The sequence below is a fragment of the Carassius gibelio genome, chromosome A25 (genome assembly GCF_023724105.1).
Source record: "Carassius gibelio isolate Cgi1373 ecotype wild population from Czech Republic chromosome A25, carGib1.2-hapl.c, whole genome shotgun sequence".
Taxonomy (NCBI): Eukaryota; Metazoa; Chordata; class Actinopteri; order Cypriniformes; family Cyprinidae; genus Carassius; species Carassius gibelio.
The window spans coordinates 17,468,742-17,489,258 of record NC_068395.1 but is presented as its reverse complement, the minus strand read 5'-3'; the positions used below and the strand labels follow the sequence as shown (position 1 = coordinate 17,489,258).

At 38.7% G+C, this 20,517-nt stretch overlaps 1 protein-coding gene across 1 annotated transcript in view; it reads right to left on the bottom strand.

Moving 5' to 3' along the window:
- The window catches only part of nup160 (nucleoporin 160), an 82,011-nt gene that overhangs the window by 14,404 nt on the left and 47,090 nt on the right, over positions 1-20,517 (bottom strand). The window contains exons 19-26 of the mRNA XM_052543733.1: positions 18,037-18,107; positions 17,785-17,944; positions 17,515-17,584; positions 16,450-16,548; positions 9,095-9,217; positions 8,909-9,004; positions 8,474-8,568; positions 7,608-7,704 (exon numbers count right to left, since the gene is read on the bottom strand). Coding sequence (XP_052399693.1) covers positions 7,608-7,704; positions 8,474-8,568; positions 8,909-9,004; positions 9,095-9,217; positions 16,450-16,548; positions 17,515-17,584; positions 17,785-17,944; positions 18,037-18,107 — 811 coding nt within the window. The remainder of the gene's footprint in view (positions 1-7,607; positions 7,705-8,473; positions 8,569-8,908; positions 9,005-9,094; positions 9,218-16,449; positions 16,549-17,514; positions 17,585-17,784; positions 17,945-18,036; positions 18,108-20,517) is intronic.

The following is a 20,517-nucleotide window of genomic DNA, read 5'->3' as shown; positions in this document are numbered from 1 at the left end:
TATAGCTCTTAACACACATGAACGCATACTTTAACTACACTTATTTAAATACTTAATTTAATTACACGTTCTTTATACATAGCTAGCTAGAGACCATTGATAATACCTAGAATATCAAAATCAACTGCGGGTGGCAGGTCCTTTTCCTAATTGGCGCCTAAACTCTGGAATAATCTACCTAACATTGTTCGGGAGGAAGACACACTCTTGCAGTTTAAATCTAGATTAAAGACCCATCTCTTTAACCTGTTTTACACATAACATACTAATATGCTTTTAATATCCAAATCCGTTAAAGGATTTTTAGGCTGCATTAATTAGGTAAACCGGAACCGGAAACACTTCCCATAACACCCAATGTACTTGCTACACCATTAGAAGAATGGCATCTACGCTAATATTAGTCTGTTTCTCTCTTGTTCCGAGGTCACCGTGGCCACCAGATCCAGTCTGTATCCAGATCAGAGGGTCACTGCAGTCACCCGGATCCAGTACGTATCCAGATCAGATGGTGGATCAGCACCTAGAAAGGACCTCTACATCCCTGAAAGACAGCGGAGACCAGGACAACTAGAGCCCCAGATACAGATCACCTGTAAAAACCTTGTCTCAGACGACCACCAGGACAAGACCACAGGAAACAGATGATTCTTCTGCACAATCTGACTTTGCTGCAGCCTGGAATTGAACTACTGGTTTCGTCTGGTCAGAGGAGAACTGGCCCCCAAACTGAGCCTGGTTTCTCCCATGGGTTTTTTTTCTCCATTCTGTCACCGATGGAGTTTCGGGTTCCTTGCCGCTGTCACCTCTTCATCTACAGCGATATCGTTGACTACAATTGCAAATAAATACACAGACACTATTCAACTGAACAGAGATGACATCACTGAATTCAATGATGAACTGTCTTTAACTATCATTTTGCATTATTGACACACTGTTTTCCTAATGAATGTTTGTTCAGTTGCTTTGACGCAATGTATTTTGTTTAAAGCGCTATATAAATAAAGGTGACTTTGACATACACTACTGTGCAAAAGTCTTAAGTCTTTGGCAGTCTGTTGTCAGACTTCTTGTGCATTCAAAAATCTCACTAGATTAATTAATAATAAATTAATGGCAAAATGAATGTTTGGAAATGTAAACTGATATTTCCTACCTACGGACGTACTACAGCAAAATATAAACATAACTGGCTTAAAACCCTTTTTTGGGGTGAAAATACTAATGTGCCTATGACTTTTGCACAGTACTGTACTTTACAAACGACATTGCTGCTACTTTATAAAGAATGACCACAGTCATAGACAGAACAGATTAAAGACAGGGACAGACAGCACTAATTTTAACTAAATATCAGAGTGATTGTCAGAGATACAGTAGAAACATTATGTGTGTTTTTGTATTAAATAATGACCCAGATCGTGAAATACGTTTATTAGAAAGGGAAGCTTGGTAAATGTTCTGATGTTCTACGCGAACACCGTTCTAAGCTTAGAGCTTCTGAAAGGGTGTGGCGCAAGTCCAAAAATACTACTGATCTTATTGTGTATCAGTCACTCCTATCTTCTTTCTCTGCTAATGTCTCCTCTGCTAAAAGGACATACTACCATAACAAAATTAACAATTCATCTAACTCTCGCATGCTTTTTAAAAATTTCCTCACTTCTTTGTCCTCCTCCTCCTCCTCCTGCTTCATCTCTAATAGCTGACGACTTTGCAACGTTTTCATTAATAAAATTAAACACATTAGTGCACAATTTTCCACACCACAATCAGTCAAGCTCATATCACCAGCAAACTTACACTCATTTACATCCTTCTCTTCACTCTCTGAGGCAGAAGTGTCAAAACTCATGCTTTCTAATCACCCTACAACTTGCCCCCTTGATCCAATTCCATCTCATCTCCTTCAAGCCATTTCTCCTGAAGTTGTACCTGCACTCACTCACATCATCAACACTTCGCTCCACACTGGTGTATTTCCCTCATCATTTAGACAGGCACGTATAACTCCACTACTTAAGAAACCCAACCTCAACCCATCTCTTTTAGAGAACTACAGACCAGTTTCCCTTCTTCCTTTTATTGCAAAAACACTTGAACGAGCTGTGTTCAAACAAGTCTCTACATTTCTCACACACAACAATCTCCTTGACAGCAACCAATCTGGCTTCAGAAGTGGACATTCAACTGAGACGGCCTTGCTCTCAGTTGTTGAAGCTCTAAGACTGGCAAGAGCAGAATCCAAATCTTCAGTACTTATCTTGCTTGATCTGTCCGCTGCTTTTGACACGGTTAACCACCAGATCCTTCTATCAACGCTACTGGCGAAAGGCATCTCAGGAACAACACTTCAATGGTTTGAGTCTTACCTATCAGATAGGTCCTTCAAAGTATCTTGGAGAGGTGAGGTGTCCAAGTCTCAACATCTAACTACTGGGGTGCCTCAGGGCTCAGTTCTTGGACCACTTCTTTTCTCTGTCTACATGGCATCATTAGGTTCTGTCATTCAGAAACATGGCTTTTCATACCACTGCTATGCTGATGACACTCAACTCTACCTTTCATTCCATCCTGATGATCCGACGGTAGCTATTCTCATCTCAGCTTGTCTAACTGACATTTCTTCCTGGATGATGGACCATCACCTTCAAGTCAACCTTGCCAAGACAGAACTGCTTGTGATTCCAGCAAACCCATCGTTCCATCACAATTTCACCATCAAGTTAGGCACATCAACCATAACTCCTTCAAAAACAGCTAGAAGCCTTGGAGTTATGATTGATGATCAGCTGACTTTCTCAGACCACATTGATAAAACTGTCCGATCCTGCAGATTTGCTTTATTCAACATCAAGAAGATCAAGCCCTTTCTTTCGGAACATGCTGCACAACTCCTTGTTCAAGCTCTTGTTCTGTCCAGGCTGGACTATTGCAATGCTCTCTCGGCAGGTCTTCCAGCCAATTCTATCAAACCTTTACAATTAATTCAGAACGCGGCAGCAAGATTAATTTTTAATGAGCCAAAAAGAATACACGTCACACCTCTGTTTATCAATTTGCACTGGCTTCCAATAGCTGCTCGCATAAAATTCAAGGCATTGATGTTTGCCTACAAAACTACCACTGGCTCTGCACCCATTTACCTAAATTCGTTACTTCAGACTTATGTGCCCTCTAGAAGCTTGCGTTCTGCAAGTGAACGTCGCTTGATTGTGCCATCCCAAAGAAGCACAAAGTCACTTTTACGGACTTTTAAATTAAATGTTCCCTTCTGGTGGAATGAACTCCCCAACTCAATCCGAGCAGCTGAGTCCTTAGCCATCTTCAAGAATCGGCTTAAAACACATCTCTTCTATCTTTATTTGACCCTCTAACTTTAACACTCACTATTCTAATTCTATTCTTTAAAAAATCTAACTACCTTTCTAATCTTTTTGCATTCTATTTTCTTTTCATTTATTATGCAATTGTATATGTTGTATATAATTGTATATAGAACTGAACTGCTAAACTGAAGATTAGGAGTGAAATCCAGGCTATTATCACTTTTTTTTCTGGAATAACTCGCATGTTGATTTGAAACCATCAGGCTAGTTAACGCTTTTTTTTTTGTCTTCTGCCAGTTTTATACACAGGGTGACCAGTGGCTGCGAAATTCTGAATGACAAATCATGTTCTGGTATAAATGTGCACAAGCGTATTTTTTAAATCGCAGACATGGTCAGTCATAGACAACGGTGTGTCAGCTAATAGTTGCTGCCGGCTAGAGACTTGCACCCCCGCGGGACCCAGCGCCACCGATTGCGGCGCGGGACAATAATTGATGGGTGAATGCGGATGCGGGCGGCAAAATATTATTGTGTGCGGGTTGCGGGAAAATAAAATTATTTGCGGGACTCCCTCAAAGTGGAAATATCTAACAAAATAAAATAACTAGAAGCAGAAACTGGAGCAGAGACGGATTAAACGGAAGCTCTCAACAGTCAACGACATGATATTACTGCATGGGCACAAGTAGTCGTACAGTTTTTTTTTTTTTTTTTGTAAATTCAGTTTTTTTTTTTTATTTAGCGAAATATTTAAAATTGGTCTATTTTGTTATTGAGGAATAAGGATATTTTTGTTAAATGTTTGAAGGAATTGCGCAGGCCCCATAAGCTACTTTTCCTTTGAACATGAAATAAATCCAGGTTTATTATTTTTATATAATTTATTAGGCTATATAGCCTAATTATTATAGGTATATATATATTTTTTTACTTTTCTTACTTTTTTACTGTATTTCTATGTTCTAATTGTTCTTTGTTCATGTTCATACTTTTAATTAAACGCAAATAAAACTAAACATTTGTTTATTTTTTCGTTTCTTTTTTAATTTATATTCAACAGTGTATGCAATGTATTAAAAAAAAAGAAAAACTGCTATACATTTACCCGCGGGATTTTGCGGCGGGAGCGGGAGAACGACGTGGTAAGTTTGAGTGCACGGGCAGCGGCTCTATGACCGGAGTTTGGTGCTGCGTTCCTGCCAGGTTTTTGAGCTCGTCACTATTTCAAACCACGACTAACGACTTTGTACCATTTGACTTTGTTCCAGGCAAGTCACGCCAAACTTTCTGTGCGCAAGGAAATTTAGCTAGATTATTAATTTTATTGCAACGTTACAGTGTCCTAAAATATAATTTTCAACATGTACCACTTGCATAAACACTGCATCCGTAGGGGCTGTCGCTGTTGTTTCGCGTGCTGTGACGTCAAAACCCAGAGTACATCGATCTAGTACGAGTTCACGGATGGGAAGTCACGGCTTTGACTGCCGTTCCAGTGCACTTTCCCGGGTTTAAGGTTGGAAAAACATGGGTTACGGGTTGCCTGGAACGCAACATAAATCATAGCGAGCAAGCACTTTCTTACCGCTGCCGGCATACAGAAGCTTCCTCAAACAAATAATGCAGAAACAAGCCCAGGGCTCTCTGTTTCTTGCACCAACTGCCAAAAAGCGCCATTTATTTTTGAGTCCTTTATCTATTGCTAGAAGTCTAGGACAGCATCCCCAGGCTTCATAAACTTGCGCTACATTTTTTTTCTCCGACAACGCTAACGTGATATTGACGTATGGGCGTCAATCATACTGTGTTGCAAGGACACGCCCTTCTCTGCTTCTGATAGGCTTGCAACGTTAGTTAAAGCTGCGTTCCTCTCATATGATTGGTAGAAGAAATAAATTGGCTCGAAAATATTAAACTGCATGCGCAGGCTCTCAAATATTATTTTTTTTTTCCTCACGGCCACACGCCGGAGATCCGGCACGGTGCCGGAATACTTTAAGCCCTGCCTCTAACAAGCTTGCTCTATTCTTTTATTTTTTTTATTCTATCTGTTTTCTTTTTATTTATTATATTAGTTAAAAACCCATCCTACGTGTACTGTGTTAACCTAACTGAGACTTGTTATAGCACTTATATATCATTGCTCCTTTTGTTTATTTTTGATTGCTTTTTAGGCTTTTATTTATTTATTAGTTTATTTTTATAGAAACATTGGTTCAGGCAGTTTTAAAAGTATTGAAATGGCACTGGTATCATAAAAAACCCAATCGATACCCAACCCTACCGTTAATGCGCTGCTTTAATTGATTTACATGCCCACACACGCACACACAAACGCAGTGGCGGCTCGTGGGTTTTAAAATAAAGGAGGCACACCAATTATATTTACCTTCTTAAATGTCGGTGTTAAAAGAGAGCTGCCTGCTGTGCCATTTACTTCTGTAGCCTACAGTTATAGCTCCCTTTATTTTAAATTTGTTTGAATGACAGCTTGGAAAATCTGTTGGAGATCAAATATTCAATATTACTACTAATCATAAGTACTTGGTTAATAATCAGCCCAGAATTTTGGGGAAGTTGTGCCTCCCCTGCCTCCCCCAACGAGCTGCCATTGCGCACACACACGCACACACACGCACACACACACACACAAAGACCTGAGATCGTGCACATATCACTCCCTATCTCAAAAAGTCAATATTTGAGAAAAATGTATCACTGCTGTTGGTCACTTAACATTTTTATAGTAAAACGTATTATTAAGTTGACTAATGTTAAATGATTTGCAGCCTCATCTTACCACACTCTCTTTTAACGTTAAACTGACGCTTCGTGCTCTGTTTTTGTGAACAGGAGCGGATGGAAGCATGCGCTCTAACTCATGCTTCAACTCATAAAGAGTTGTTCCGACTGCCTAAATGGGATGAAACACCCAAAGTAAATTTCTCAGAGCCCTGACAGGTCATTCTCTGAGGGAGGGAACAGCAATAATGTTATAACCTGGGCTCTAAACGGAGTGGAGAGCACCTTAGGTATATACCCATGTCTTGGCTTTCAGGATGACCTTGGGCCTGAACTCAAGGCAGGTGGGGCTCACAGAAAGCACTACAAGTCTCCTCACTTGACCGATGCTAAGGCTAGCAACAGGTCAATATTCAGCGACAGAGCCCGGAGGTCAATCGATTGTAGCGCCTCGAAGGGGGGGAAACCTCAGAATTGTGGGCAAATCCCATAAAGGGACAGTAGACCCCCTTTAAGAAAGCGAACAACCAAGTTGTTCCAGCCCACTGTCTATACGAGCGTGAGAAGCTGCTATAGCTGCTACATAGACATTGAGTGTGGAATGGAAACGCAACATTTCAAGGAATGAAAATATCTGAAGTTTGGGTCTCTGGGTAAGCACTAGGCGGAGAAGACAGACCATTTAAGGGAAAGCATACAGGAGGAGGTTGGGCCAGTTGTAGGCCAATGCATTCTTGTCTTTCGAAAAGTAAGTTGGGCATTGAAAGATGTCTTTTGAGGCAAAAAGATCGACATCTGCTTGCCCAAAATCTCCCAAATTTTCTGAATCGTTTGCGGATGGACTATCTACTTCTCTAAGAGGATATTGCTCGGAGACATCATGTATGCTCCTTGATTCAGTGCACCCGGAACATGTGTTGCTCTCAATTAACTTAAGTTGAGGTGTGCCCATTCAAAAAGGTGCTCTATTAGAAAGAAGAGATGCCATGAAGTAAGCCAGCCCTGACGATTTATATAGGACACCACTTTAAGGTCTGGCCGGAAGGTCTAGAGGGCTAATCACACTGCCAGCATTTTCAGGCAGTTGATGTGCAACCAGCTTTCCTCCTTTGACCAGGAGCCAAAAGCCGGTACTGTAGTGTTCTCATATGAAGCAGGCTCAAATATAGCACTGGAGATGCGGAGGCCATGAGGACCAGCAACCTCTGAAACAACCTGGGAGGCCAGCACTGGCTCCAATTTTGAATGAGGCCATAAGTTTTTGTATGGCCAGCGCACTTTCTTGCACAACTACCACCCTCATTTAAGTGAAAGTGTTAACTGAGTGTTTACTATTGCCCTCTTGCATAATTGACGCTATTTTCCTGATACTGTAAAGCTGCTAAATAAATGTGACTCCAGGGGATTTACATTCATTGCAAAGAAAATGCTACAATATTTAAATAGCACCTAGAGCTTAGAAGATATGCAAATTTTACTTAGTATTAAGAACATATATTGCTAAATGCATGAGTGACTATTCTGACATACCTCATCATGTAAATTAACAAATGAGAACTGGACGAGATCCCTAAGTTGAGCACGCTCGCACAGAACCACCACAAGCTGTCGGAGACAGTCCAGCTGCCTGCAGACACAAACAACACAGAGGTCAAGTATTTAATTTTAAACTGGCTAAAGGTGATGATACATGGGGCAATTTTTTTGAGCAATGTTGCTTGTGCACTTTCCAATTGACAATGGGCAAAAAAATTTTTATCTGGTTACTAGAGTGATGTGGCATTGGTTGTCTACAGTGAAACACTGTGATAGATGATGACATCGGGTGAACTTGTATTCAGAAAGGCACGGAAAACAAACAATGATTGCTAGCGGTAGTCTGTTACATTACAGTACATCAAATTTCACTTAACACATAAACAGAGTACGGAGAGATGTCTGAGGACGATGGCAAATGATTTGCCGATCCTGAGCACCACTGACAAACATCTTATCTTTAAAATGTGTGATATGTACTGCCGCTCCATAGTATAAACAAAATATGTGCGATTGAGAATCTCAGTTGATAAAAAAAAATATCTTAAATGCCAGGCATTATAGTGGCTCCCTGATGCCCACAATTTATATACGGTATAATTACCCAATGACATAACTGAGAGAGAAAGTACATAATTGTACATTTTCCTCTCATCTCATATTTATTCCCATTAGGGTATTGGGGGGGGGGGGGGGACAATGGCATCATCTATCAGCCCAACTCTACTGAACACTTTAGATGAGTCGCGGTTCCTGTCCCTCACCTGTTTGCCTGTTGAGGGCAACATTGCCCAGCAACATCGCTCAAAAAGTTGCCCTGTGTATCATCAACTAAAGAAAAATATGTCAGTGCACAGTACCTGCTAGAATCAGGGTTCTGCGTCAGGGCCTCGTATGCCTGACTGTTGTGTCCAAGATCCAGATGATGCTTAAATATACGTGTCCACAGAGCAGCCTACAATACAAGTGTCGGTTTATTATCAATAATAAACAGATAAGATATTCTCCAAATTATGTTTAAGATATAACAATACATGGATAGCTTTCATTATATTATTCAGCAATTACATAGTTACTGATATTTCTAATTACTGAGATACATAATATGCATATAATTTTATTCCCACATTTACATTCTGAGGGGAAAAGGTAGCTATGCATTTTAGGGTTAATCCAAACATTCCATCAGACAAAAAAAAAAAAAAAAAAAAACACAACATGCCAGGATTACATAATTGAATTAATGTAATGAATTAATCTTCCTGAAAAAACAAATAAACAAACAAAGCTGTTACCTGGCTTCTCTCATCATTGACAGCTTCAGATATGGCCAGTGTTGCCAAATTAATCACAAGCTCTGGCAAACCAATGTCCTCCAATAACCTCAAAACCTAAACTCAAAAAATTACAATCATTACATTCCCATTATGATTGCTGAATCAGCATTTTAACATGGTCTGTGCATCTTAGCAGACGCATACCTTGTTGTAATAAAGTAATCGTGGGGTGGTTGCAGTGGCCGTCTCTTCGTCTGAACCTGTGAGTTTCATTAAAAAGTCTTCTTTATCCACCTCAGCGGCTGCTTCTTGGAAACACTGCAATGCCTAAAATAAAATAAAAACATCCACACATGGCAAACACAATTTGCAAATAGGCACAATTCGACAGCACTTTTCTGCTTCTGGAAACAATTTTGTGAACAATTCTTTTTTTTTTTCCTGCAATGCACATACATAAACACGAAAAAATATATAAAAAAAAAATAAAGAAAAAGAAATTCACATATGGTGCCTGTTGTCCTGGCTTACAGTTTAAAGTTCCCATGAATTCAAAACAAAAATGTTTTGGGTGTTAGTGTTAATATGTCTTAAATTTATCTATATGGCAGTGTGCTCCAAATCAGAGACAAAATTCGCATTTAGAAGCTATAAGCATTTAAAGGAATTTTTACAACTACACAGCCTCAGCATGATTATGACCAGTATTTTGTTTTATTAAAAGTTTCATATTGAATCTAGGGGTAATGTATTAGACTGTGGCTGCCAAATACAGCTTTACCAAGCTGAACAGCTCTATTTATCTTGAGATGTTTTAAGTTTAAATTTCAGCTAAAGTCTATAAGTCTATAGCCCTGGTTTTTTAAATTATCATTTTGAAAGTATGGTAAATATTGGTAAAATGTACTAACAATCACATTTAAAAATGCAAAGGTGCATCTCAATAAATTAGAATGTCACAGAAAAGTTAAGTTGTGTATTAAATAAATTAAATGCGCACAGACTGCAGTAGATTAAGTCTTTGGTTCTTTTGATTGTGATGATTTTGGCTCACATTTAACTAAAACCCCACCAATTCACCATCTCAACAAATTAGAATACTTCATAAGACCAATATATATATATATATATATATATATATATATATATATATATATATATATATATATATATATATATATATAGAAAAATGCATTTTTAGTTAACTGTTGGCCTTCTGGAAAGCTATGTTTATTTACTGTACATGTACTCAATACTTGGTAGGGGCTCCTTTTGCTTTAATTACTGCCTCAATTCGTTGTGACATGGAGGTGATCAGTTTGTGGCACTGCTGAGGTGTATGGAAGCCCAGGTTTCTTTGACTGTGGCCTTCAGCTCATATGTATTTTTGGTTTCTCATTTTCCTCTTGACAATTTCTTGGGTGCAGTGACTTTGGTTTTCAAAAAACACAGTGGACCAACATCAGCAAATGACATTGCACCTCAAATCATCACAGACTGTGGAAACTTAACACTGGACTTCAAGCAACTTGGGCTATGAGCTACTCCACCCTTCCTCCAGACTCTAGGACCCTGGACGCCTCTGACGTTGTCTGTGGTTCAGCAGTGGCTTAACCAGAGGAATATGACAACTGTAGCCAAATCCCTTGACACGTCTGTGTGCTTTGATCCCAGCCTCAGTCCATTCCTTGTGAAGTTCACTCAAATTCTTAATAGGTCTGCTGAGGATGCATCTTGCATCTCTTGCATGCCACTCTCACCCACAATGACAGCAATAAAGGGAATTATGTGAGGTTGTAGTTTGTAGATTATAGCTCAGCCTTCAACACTATAGTCCCCAACAACAACAGTGGAAACGCAGTGCTATTTTGGCCTCGGTGCTCCAGGTCCAAGGCTATTAGCCCTGCTTGGCCCGTTTAAAGCACTGGCCCGACAGTGGAAATGCGGCTAATCTGGTGTCCAAGCACAGAAACCTCGGACTGAATGCCCCACTCTATGGCTGGGTTCTTGATTTTCTATCATGCAGACCTCAGGAAGTGAGGGTGAGTACAGGAGCCCGACAAGAATGTTATAAGCCTGCTGCTTTACTCCCTCTACACACGACTGTGTGTCCACTCACACTTCCACTTCTGTCATCAAGTTTGCGGATAATACAGTTGTGATGGGCCTCATCTCCAACAACGAGGTGGCCTACCTTGAAGAGGTACAAAGTCTGACATCATGGTGCCAAACAAATGGTTTCTTACTGAATGTCAGCAAAACCAAATGTTCAAAAGCGAACATGCGAACGGAATGGAAGGAAAGAAAAGGCATCTTCAGAAGAAGAAATACTCAATATCTTCCTCCAATTTTTTGGTTGCTAGGGCTGCTGCAAAAGCTAGAGCTTCAGCAGAAGTTAAATGTGCCAAAATGGCATTCACAAAATGAAATGAAAAAGGAGAAAGTAGGGCTGCACGATTAATCGAAATAGAATCGAAATCGCAATTCGACAGAAGCTGCGTTTGTTTTTTATCCTTCAGTGAAGCACAGTTCTGTGATCAGCAGTAAATACTATGAAATATATTGTTATTATTCAGTTTAAGAAGACACGTCATCTCACAAGGATTTATTTCAAACACTCGACTGACGTTATGAAGTAAGTTCGGAGTTTAAATGTTATTAAATGTGGTATTTTCACATACTTTCAGATGGAGCAGCATTTACTACACAGAGTCTCTGTTCTCTGAGAAGCTTCACAAATGGCTTCGTAATCGTGCAATAAAATCATCTGCAATTTTTTGTGTAACTTGTCAGTGGACTACAGCTCTGTGTAGTAAATGCTGCTCCATCTGAAAGCATGTGATGATGATTAAATGCTGATCACAGAACAGGCTTTACTGACAAAATGCACATGACAATTGCATTCGATTAATCGTGCAGAAAGGATGCTATGCCACCCCGGAAGTGATTTAAAGTGCCTTATTTAAGATCCTGGATAATTTCTATTTTCGAAGGACCAAGGGCCCTATCTTGCACCCAGCGCAATTGACTTTGTACACCGACGCATGTGTCATTCCTATTTTGCACCTGCGCAAAGCGCGCTTTTCCCTCCACAGAAGCACGTCGCTAAACTAGTGAATGAACTTGCGCTCCCTGGGCGGTTCAGCGCAAAAAAGGAGGCGTGTTCCGGCGCAAACGATCCCTGGTGCTATTTTGCTGTTCCATTAAACAATTGCGCCACTGACCAGAAAAAACCTAGTCTAAAGTCAGTGGCGCGTTGCGCGTTGTTCATTATGCTATTTTAAGGGTGCATGCTTGACCATAATGTATAGCGTGCACAACGCGCATACACTTTGCTCATGTAATCTACACAGATGCAACAGTTATTTTTGCAAATCATAAATTGTTACACTAAAAAAATATTAACACATGAGATGACGGAAATCATTGTGGTGTGCCACGAAGATGTGAAAAAAAAAATAGGCATAAAACTATCTCACAAATTATTCAGGCTAATTATTCTCCCATCCCCTTACAGCACAACTTCTCTGTCTTTCAATGCTCTTACAAGAACACCAGTCTCCTCGGCTGTGAACCGCTCCTGGCATGCGCCTGGTAAATACGCCATAATAATAGCAATCCATAATGGAACTTGCGCACCTGCTTTTAAAGGGAATGTTGGATGACGCTCTGATTGGTTTATTTCACGTTACGCCCAAACCACACCTATGAATAATGAAGCTACTTCAGACCAACCCATTTTAGATTTGCGCCGGGCGCAAGAGCCATTTATCCCGCCGGGAAAATAGCAACTGCGCCGAGACCCGCCCACAAACTTACTTGCGCTTCGCGCTTTGACACTTGCGTTTCAGATCGTTAAAATAGGGCCCAAAGTGTGCAGGAGGAATGGCTGTTTGCTAAGTCTCCATTTAAAAAAATTTATCTGTTGTGTCCTTGAAGGTAAAATGGCTGCATAGTGGAGAGCCGCTTTATAGTAGCAAATTAAGTTGTGCTTTTTAGTTAAGTTTTTTTTTTTTTTTTTTTTTTTCATGTTTAATACTGCTGCCTGCTTTTAAGCAATATATTGAATAAAGTTCCATGTACATACAAACCATGTAACTTCATGGAAGTGCTAATTTGACAAGAATACCCAAGAATACCCATCACATATTTACATATTATATTCAGAAATAACTGAAAATGTCAATCCTCCACAAGCTTCCCACATGGGTAGCATGGGTAGTAAAATCAATCGCATATGTGACTAAATCTTTACTCTGGGCAACTAAATGTTTAATATTAGCCAATGGCTAACCAATTCTCAGATTTACTCACCAGTATTTGAGTTGGAGGCCAAATATAAGTTAAGCTCAGATATATGTTCACTCGCAGAACACTCTCTGACTGAGCGAGTTTAAGCATATATTATATAAGACTCCAGAGGGTTAAACCAGGTACTGGTAGTTTTGGCACTGTGTGCTGGTGCCAAGTCCTGTTGGAAAATGAAATCTGCATCTCCATAAAGGTGGTCAGCAGGAGGAAGCATGAAGTGCTCTAAAACTTCCTGGTATACGGCTGTGTTGACCTTGGACCTCAGAAAACACAGTGGACCAACACCAGCAGATAACATGGCACCCCAAACCATCACTGACTGTGGAAACTTTCCACTGGACATCAAACAACGTGGATTGTGAGCTTGAACATGACTGTGAACTTTGGACCACTCCGCAGCAGTCCAGTCCTTCTTGTCTTTAGATTATTCTGACGCTGTCTGTTGTTCAAGAGTGGCTTGACACAAGGAATGCGAAGCTGAAACCCAAGTCTTGCATACGTCTGTGTGTAGTGGTTCTTGAAGCACTGACTCCAGCTGCAGTCCACTCTTTGTCAATCTGCCCCACGTTTTTGAATGGGTTTTGTTTCACAAATCTTTTGAGGGTGCGGGTAACCCTATTGCTTGTACACTTTTTTTCTACAACATCTTCTCTTTCCCTTCGCCTCTCTATTAATGTGCTTGGACAGCTCTGTGAACAGCCAGCCTCTTTTGCAATGACCTTTTGTGTCTTGCCCTCCTTTTGCAAGCTGTCAATTGTCGTCTTTTGGACATCTGTCAAGTCAGCAGTCTTCCCCATGATTTTGTAGCCTACAGAACTTGACTAAGAGACCATTTAAAGGTCTTTGCAGGTGTTTTGAGTTAATTAGCTGATTAGAGTGTGGCACCAGGTGTCTTCAATATTGAACCTTTTCGCAATAGATACTGAATTTGGGATTTTCCTTAGTTGTCACTTATAATCATCAAAATTAAAAGAAATAAACATTTGAAATATATCAGTCTGTTTGTAATGAATGAATATAATATACAAGTTTCACTTTTTGAATGGAATTAGTGAAAAACTTTTTGATGATATTTTAATTATATGACCAGCACCTGTATATATATAATCAGTCTGGCGAGTAAACTAAAAAATGTACTAGCCAATAGCGATTCAATTGCCAAGGTGTCCGTAGAGGGTTGGGGAAGTTTTCTCTGTCGGGTTTAAAGCGGGCGTGCTAGTGCGTGCCAGACGCGTTTCCACTGTCACTTCCGGTGCTTGATCATGCCTTGTCTGTGCTTCCTCAGGGCCAACGGCCAGGGTTTTTTGGCCCGACGAAAACCTTGGGATAAAGCATGCCAGCTGGGTCTAGGGGAGTGATTATGAACAATGGCGGAGTGTCTCTGCGTCTGGACAGTCTCAGTACCGCGGATCATTTCAGAAATATAACAGCTATAACACCAGCATTAAAAACTTTTTAAAATGAGTTGAGCTCAAAACTCACTTTCAGTCATCAGCGAGTGTTTTAAATAACGCGTTCCGATCCGATGTGGATTATAATCACCATAAAAGGCAGAAATATTTATAAGCGATACAAAAGACTATGCACGCAAGGTATTAACATTACCATAGTAAAAATGGTAAATGTGACCGTTTTAAGAAATCAGACGTCAGCTTCTCATTCTCAATCGCATATTTATTTAGCAACATTTTATCTGTCATAAGCCTCGTCTGGAGAATTTAGCTCCACATAGTCTATGTTATAAAAATATAATAATGTTTTTTGTTCGGGATCTTTTATAAAAAACTAGAGAAATTATAATTAATTCTAAATGTTACGTATTTAACTACAAATAAACAGAAACAGTCTCGACTGAATAAGCAGGGTATTTTCATAATGCTTCAGCATTAAAAAGAAATAAATACATACATTTATTTCTGTGACAAATTTTCAAGTCTGATAAATTATGATCAATGTATCACTTTCAGTAAAACATTGATGCTTTTGAATGTAAATATTTAACAAAGCATGTAAACAAAAGGCTGCTGTTATCGTGTTCTTTTTGTGATCGTGCATGTAACAGGGATTTATTTCTTTATTTCTTTTTTCTAATAACTTCTTGTTGGTGAAATAATGGGGTTGCATTACATTGTTCCCGAGAGTAAAGGGTGTGTTTTAGTGAAGCGCAGTGGAGCTTCAGGCCTGACGATGGAAATGCAGCACTATTTTGGCCTCTGTGCTACTGGCCCGAGGCTATTATTAGCCCCTCCCGGCCCGTTTTAAGGCCCTGCTCACATTGGCCAGACAGTGGAAAAGCGGCTATTGAGAACTTCACTAAAAAGACCTCCTGAAATGTCAGTGGAAACGCGTGCAGGCACAGAACAACAAGTTCTTTAGCCAATGGAGAAAACTATATATTAGCACACTCCAACCTCAACACAAATGAGACTCACTGAAAGCTGCATGCTGGAGAAGTTGTACTGTTGAAGAAAGTTCAGCCCCCAAGGAACAACTGGCCTTTTGGCATAATCATATCAGTCTTCCTGAGCAGTGACGGAAAAGCCCGCAAGGTATAGGTTAAAAAAACCTCAGGCAATAACGTGAAAAATCTTTCAAGATCTATTTATGGGATCTTACTGCTAGCCAAGGTAATCTAAGTAAGACTAAACACAGACTGTTATAGCAACATTAATAAGAACAGTACTGTAACTTTGTTTACAAGTGGAGTTTGACACATGCCAACTATATGAGACATAATACATTTTGTTCAGTTGTGATGTATCTTTCAACATACCTTTTGCTTATTTAATGTTTTAACTAGTAGTAATGAGGGAGAGATGACGCACATGCCACTCTAACCGAGGCGGGTAAAGCATTGTAACGCCAGATTACAAAGCACAAATTTTTTGTTGACTTATTTATTTTAATGTTTTATTGCTTGAATATTGACAGAATTTGAAAGCTTACACTCCGCTTCATATCAAAAGTAAAGCACAAAGCTTATTGTGATTTTATTGGATGTGAGACAAACTACAACTAATAATAGTGTTTTGTAAACACACTAACTGAAAAAGCATTGAGTAAAGAATGATTCTTGGGATTTAAGAATCTATAATAAATTATTACAAATGTATTCTCCAAAATAGGAATTGATTAAACTGGAGTAAATGCCCTACTAGATATATTATTAGTTAATAAAAAGCACAGATTTTCTTACAAAAGGAGGCTGGACAGACAGACGACATACCACTAGTTACACATATCCTTACCTTTTGGCCCTCACCGCTGGCCAGATAGCATTGACCCAAAACAAAACGATAGGATCCCACATTCACCTGGCACCAGGGTCCAACTAACCGAACATATTCCTGTTGGGAGGACAGAGCCACAATGACAAAAAATGTAATTATTTATAGGCATTACTAAAACTATATTATTTAATAAAAAAAAATTGTAAGTGATATAAAGTGATATATAAATTATTATTGTGTAGAGCAACTGCAGGCTACATAATAAAATCAAGCTGAAGGACTTTGTTATTCTACTTATCAGTAAATCGAGACAAATTCATGACTGTAATATTTGAAATTTGACCCAGAAGAATGTTAACTAGATACAATAATACAATTTTCGGTGCTCACTGCTACAATGTCACAACCTCTTTATTTTTTCCCCTTCACTGTGTGTGTAAGAACAACTGACCAAAGCTTTTAAAGAGAAAATTTTGGGATACTTGAATCATAAGACATACACAAACCCAGTCAGCTAAGACCTTCCACCCAGAAGTCTTTATTCATATTCAAATAAATCAAAGATAGGAAGGAGGACTAATATAAAGACGGCAGCAGCTGCAGATAATAAAATTGGTGCTGGACCAATATCCAACTGACATGTCTACAATGGACACTCCAGAGAATTTGAACTAAGAGCAACCTGCAGACAGTGGACATTGTCAAAAACTACATGAAGGCCAATATATATCTGAGCCCCAAGCAACAAGAGGACTATCATTACCTATCAATTATTACTATGATTACCCGGATGAAAAAAATAGAAAAATAATTCTAATAAAAAATTAATTACTTTGACATTATAATTTTTTTAAATTGTATTCTACAACATACCCAATATGTGAGGCTGTAATGAATATATGTAGGCTATACACCATGCAAACAAGGGTTAAAATAAAAACAATCCCAAAAACTATTGACTTATTAAAAACTGGAATTAAATCACAAAAAAATAAAAATCTAAAAAATATATAATATAAAAAAATATAAAATCCAGCAAGTCATATTTCTGGGAAATTAGACAGGTAATAAGTGGTGTCTCACCTGCAGTTGTGCATACTGGCAGTTTACCATCAGGCATTCAGGAAAGAGGAAACTGGGATTGCTGGGCCAGCTAGTGAAATGATTTAAGGGAAATACTGAACTCATGAATTACATCTCACCCAGATGCTTTCGATGATACGTGGCTGTGCGTGTTTCTGCTTGCATAATCCAAAATACTTGAATGATAAACATTTTTTAGACAATTATATCTAAAGGGTTTGTGAGTCTATATATACTACACATCAAGCATATTACACATCAAGAAGATACAGAAACTGGCAGAGTAGTGTCAGGACACTGGAGACCATTTGTGGCCAGTGCAACATGGTCTGATTGCCCTCCACATCCTGCTGGGAGAAGATCTGAGACATGATGGCTTTACGGGCCACATTCTGGTAGAACAACTCCACCACAGTTTGAGGATTCAACACTGAAACAGAAGAGAAACAACACAGCGTGAACAATCAGAGTTCTCACCATCCATCATACACGGTCTATACTGAAGCAATTCATTTATTTTACCTGATTTTCTGGATGCAGGTGTGGTGGTATCGGACAGCTCCAAAACAGACAGGTGCTGAAGATCAGCATTTCTAAAGAGAGATAGATAACACATGAAATAAGTAAGGACAGTAACAATTTTATAACTCAAAGACAAAACAAAAGAAATGGCAACACATAAAAAGAGAGATAGGGAGAGAGACTGTTCAGGCTTTCAATCTGTATGATAACAAACTGTTTAATTCATTAGAGAAAGGTCTATCCTAAACCAAGCCAATTGATGGTTGTATGATTGCTGCAACATATGAATATAACATAACCGAATGATGTCACTTATTAACATAACAGTCTGAGTCTATTATCAACTGCTCACAAGGCTGTAGGAGCCTATGACATTTCTATTTTTAAAATTAGCATGAACATTCATAGCATTTAAAAAAAAAGTTTACAGATTAATTAAGATTAGAACAGATTAATTTGGCTTAAAACACATTACGTGCTAAAACAGAATATCATTAAAAAAAAAAGCTTTTTGTCGCACTTCTCCGTTCATCAGGTCTGCAATTGAACACTATTATGTGCGTCTTGTTTTTATAAAAGCAAAACATTCTGACTGGCTATTAATGTTAGTTTGGGTTGAGAGTGACAGTTGCACCTCTCATTCCATTGGTAGTAGGGATGGGCAACAGTGATCGAGTAATCGAGTACTCGACCGCGACAGCGATGATCGATCACATAAACGATGATCGAAATTATTATTTTTTTTTTTTTGATTGGTTATGGCACGTTGGGCGGCGCCCTGGTCTCTGATTGGTTAGCTTCCCACTTGATGCCTCAAAAGACGTTAGAAGACAGATAATCATGGCCTCAAAGTCACGTAAGTGATGGCTGGTTTCCCTTTGAGAAGAACGATGAAAATACAGTTCAGGTTAAGCTGTGCAGCGCCAAGCTTTCACACAAATCTACAACAAATACAATGCGCTATCATCTAAAATTTGAACATAAAATATCTGGCAATAAGAGAGCGGCAACTCAGACGAGCATTGAATCACTTGCCTTAAGACCTAAATGCAACGCAGGCAGAACCGAGAAGATGACAAAGCTATTCGCTGAAATGGTGTTGAAAGATTTGCTGCGTTAGTTTCAGGGGCAGAGCAGGTTTACTTGTCCAGTACCTGGCTGTTCCTGCAAAATCTGTGCGAGCGGGGCGAATTTATTCCACTAAATGTGGGCAGGTTGCGCATCCGGCTCTCATCTGAGCACGTAGACCGACTTTTCTTTTTGAATAGACATTTGAATGTTTCACCGGTCATGGTAAATATAATATCCATTTATTAAATATTATTATTTCAGTTTTGAGCTTTAGCCATCGTTAAAATATCTAGGCTATTTGGCCTCTGTTTTATAACTTATAATACTTATAATGAACCGTTTTCTTTATCTTTTAAAAACTACGTTTCACCCCTGGATTGTAGCCTAATTATATTCTTAGAGATGACGAAATCAAAATTATTTGTTTGTCATAGTTTTTATCTATATTTTAAATCTTATTCAATTATTTAGCAATAATCAGTGATTTCCATGCTATTAATTAATATTTTGGTTGATCAGAATGTGCAAACAGAATACAAAATATTAATTAAATATTATAATACATAAAAAAAATAACGATAGTGACACTAATGTGAATTTATTGTACTTTCGTGTTTGTAAAGCGCAATCGGAGTTACACTTTCGGTCAAGTTCACATCTGCATCGGCAAATTTTTTTCAGATAAAAGTTACAAGAGCTAGTCTACGTCTGATTAATTAACATGAACAGTAATGCTGAAATCGCTGCCTATCAGCGATTCGTTTCATGCTCATTTAAGCAATGCCCGATGTTTTATTTTTCTATTATTATTGTTATTATTTAATTATTGATGTTATAATAATGCAGCCAAGGTTTTTCCCGTCATATTTGTGGGCATAATGCAATTCATATGGCTTCGAAAACGCGCAGGTGGTTTATGGAAAATAAAACTTAACTTAAAAATAAAACTTAATTACACCTATTACACTTAATAACGAAGATTGATAATATAGCACAAATCTGCCATACATTTATAATGAGAACTTTATAGGAATCTATAGTAAAATCTGTCCTTGTCCATCTTTCAGCGCGTTGACATGAAAACGCATCAAAGGGAGCTCGCGATCGCTCCATCTCTCTCTCGGTCTAACGCATAACTTAGCATCCTATTGTGCTGATACAAGTTGTAATGTTACGTCTGATATGTATCTCAGTTATCTGATTTATCATAGGATGTGTCATAGATAGAATTAGCTTCCGTTTATTGGTACACTCTTCCCCTCAGGCAGATATTTCTTGCTCCTTTATTAATAACATTGCTTGATCATAATCATAATCTAACCTGTCCTAATCATGTGTTCATGTTTTCATAGACAGATTTTCATGTCAGATTTTTCATTTTTTCATTTTCGTAACAATCTTTCGATGTTT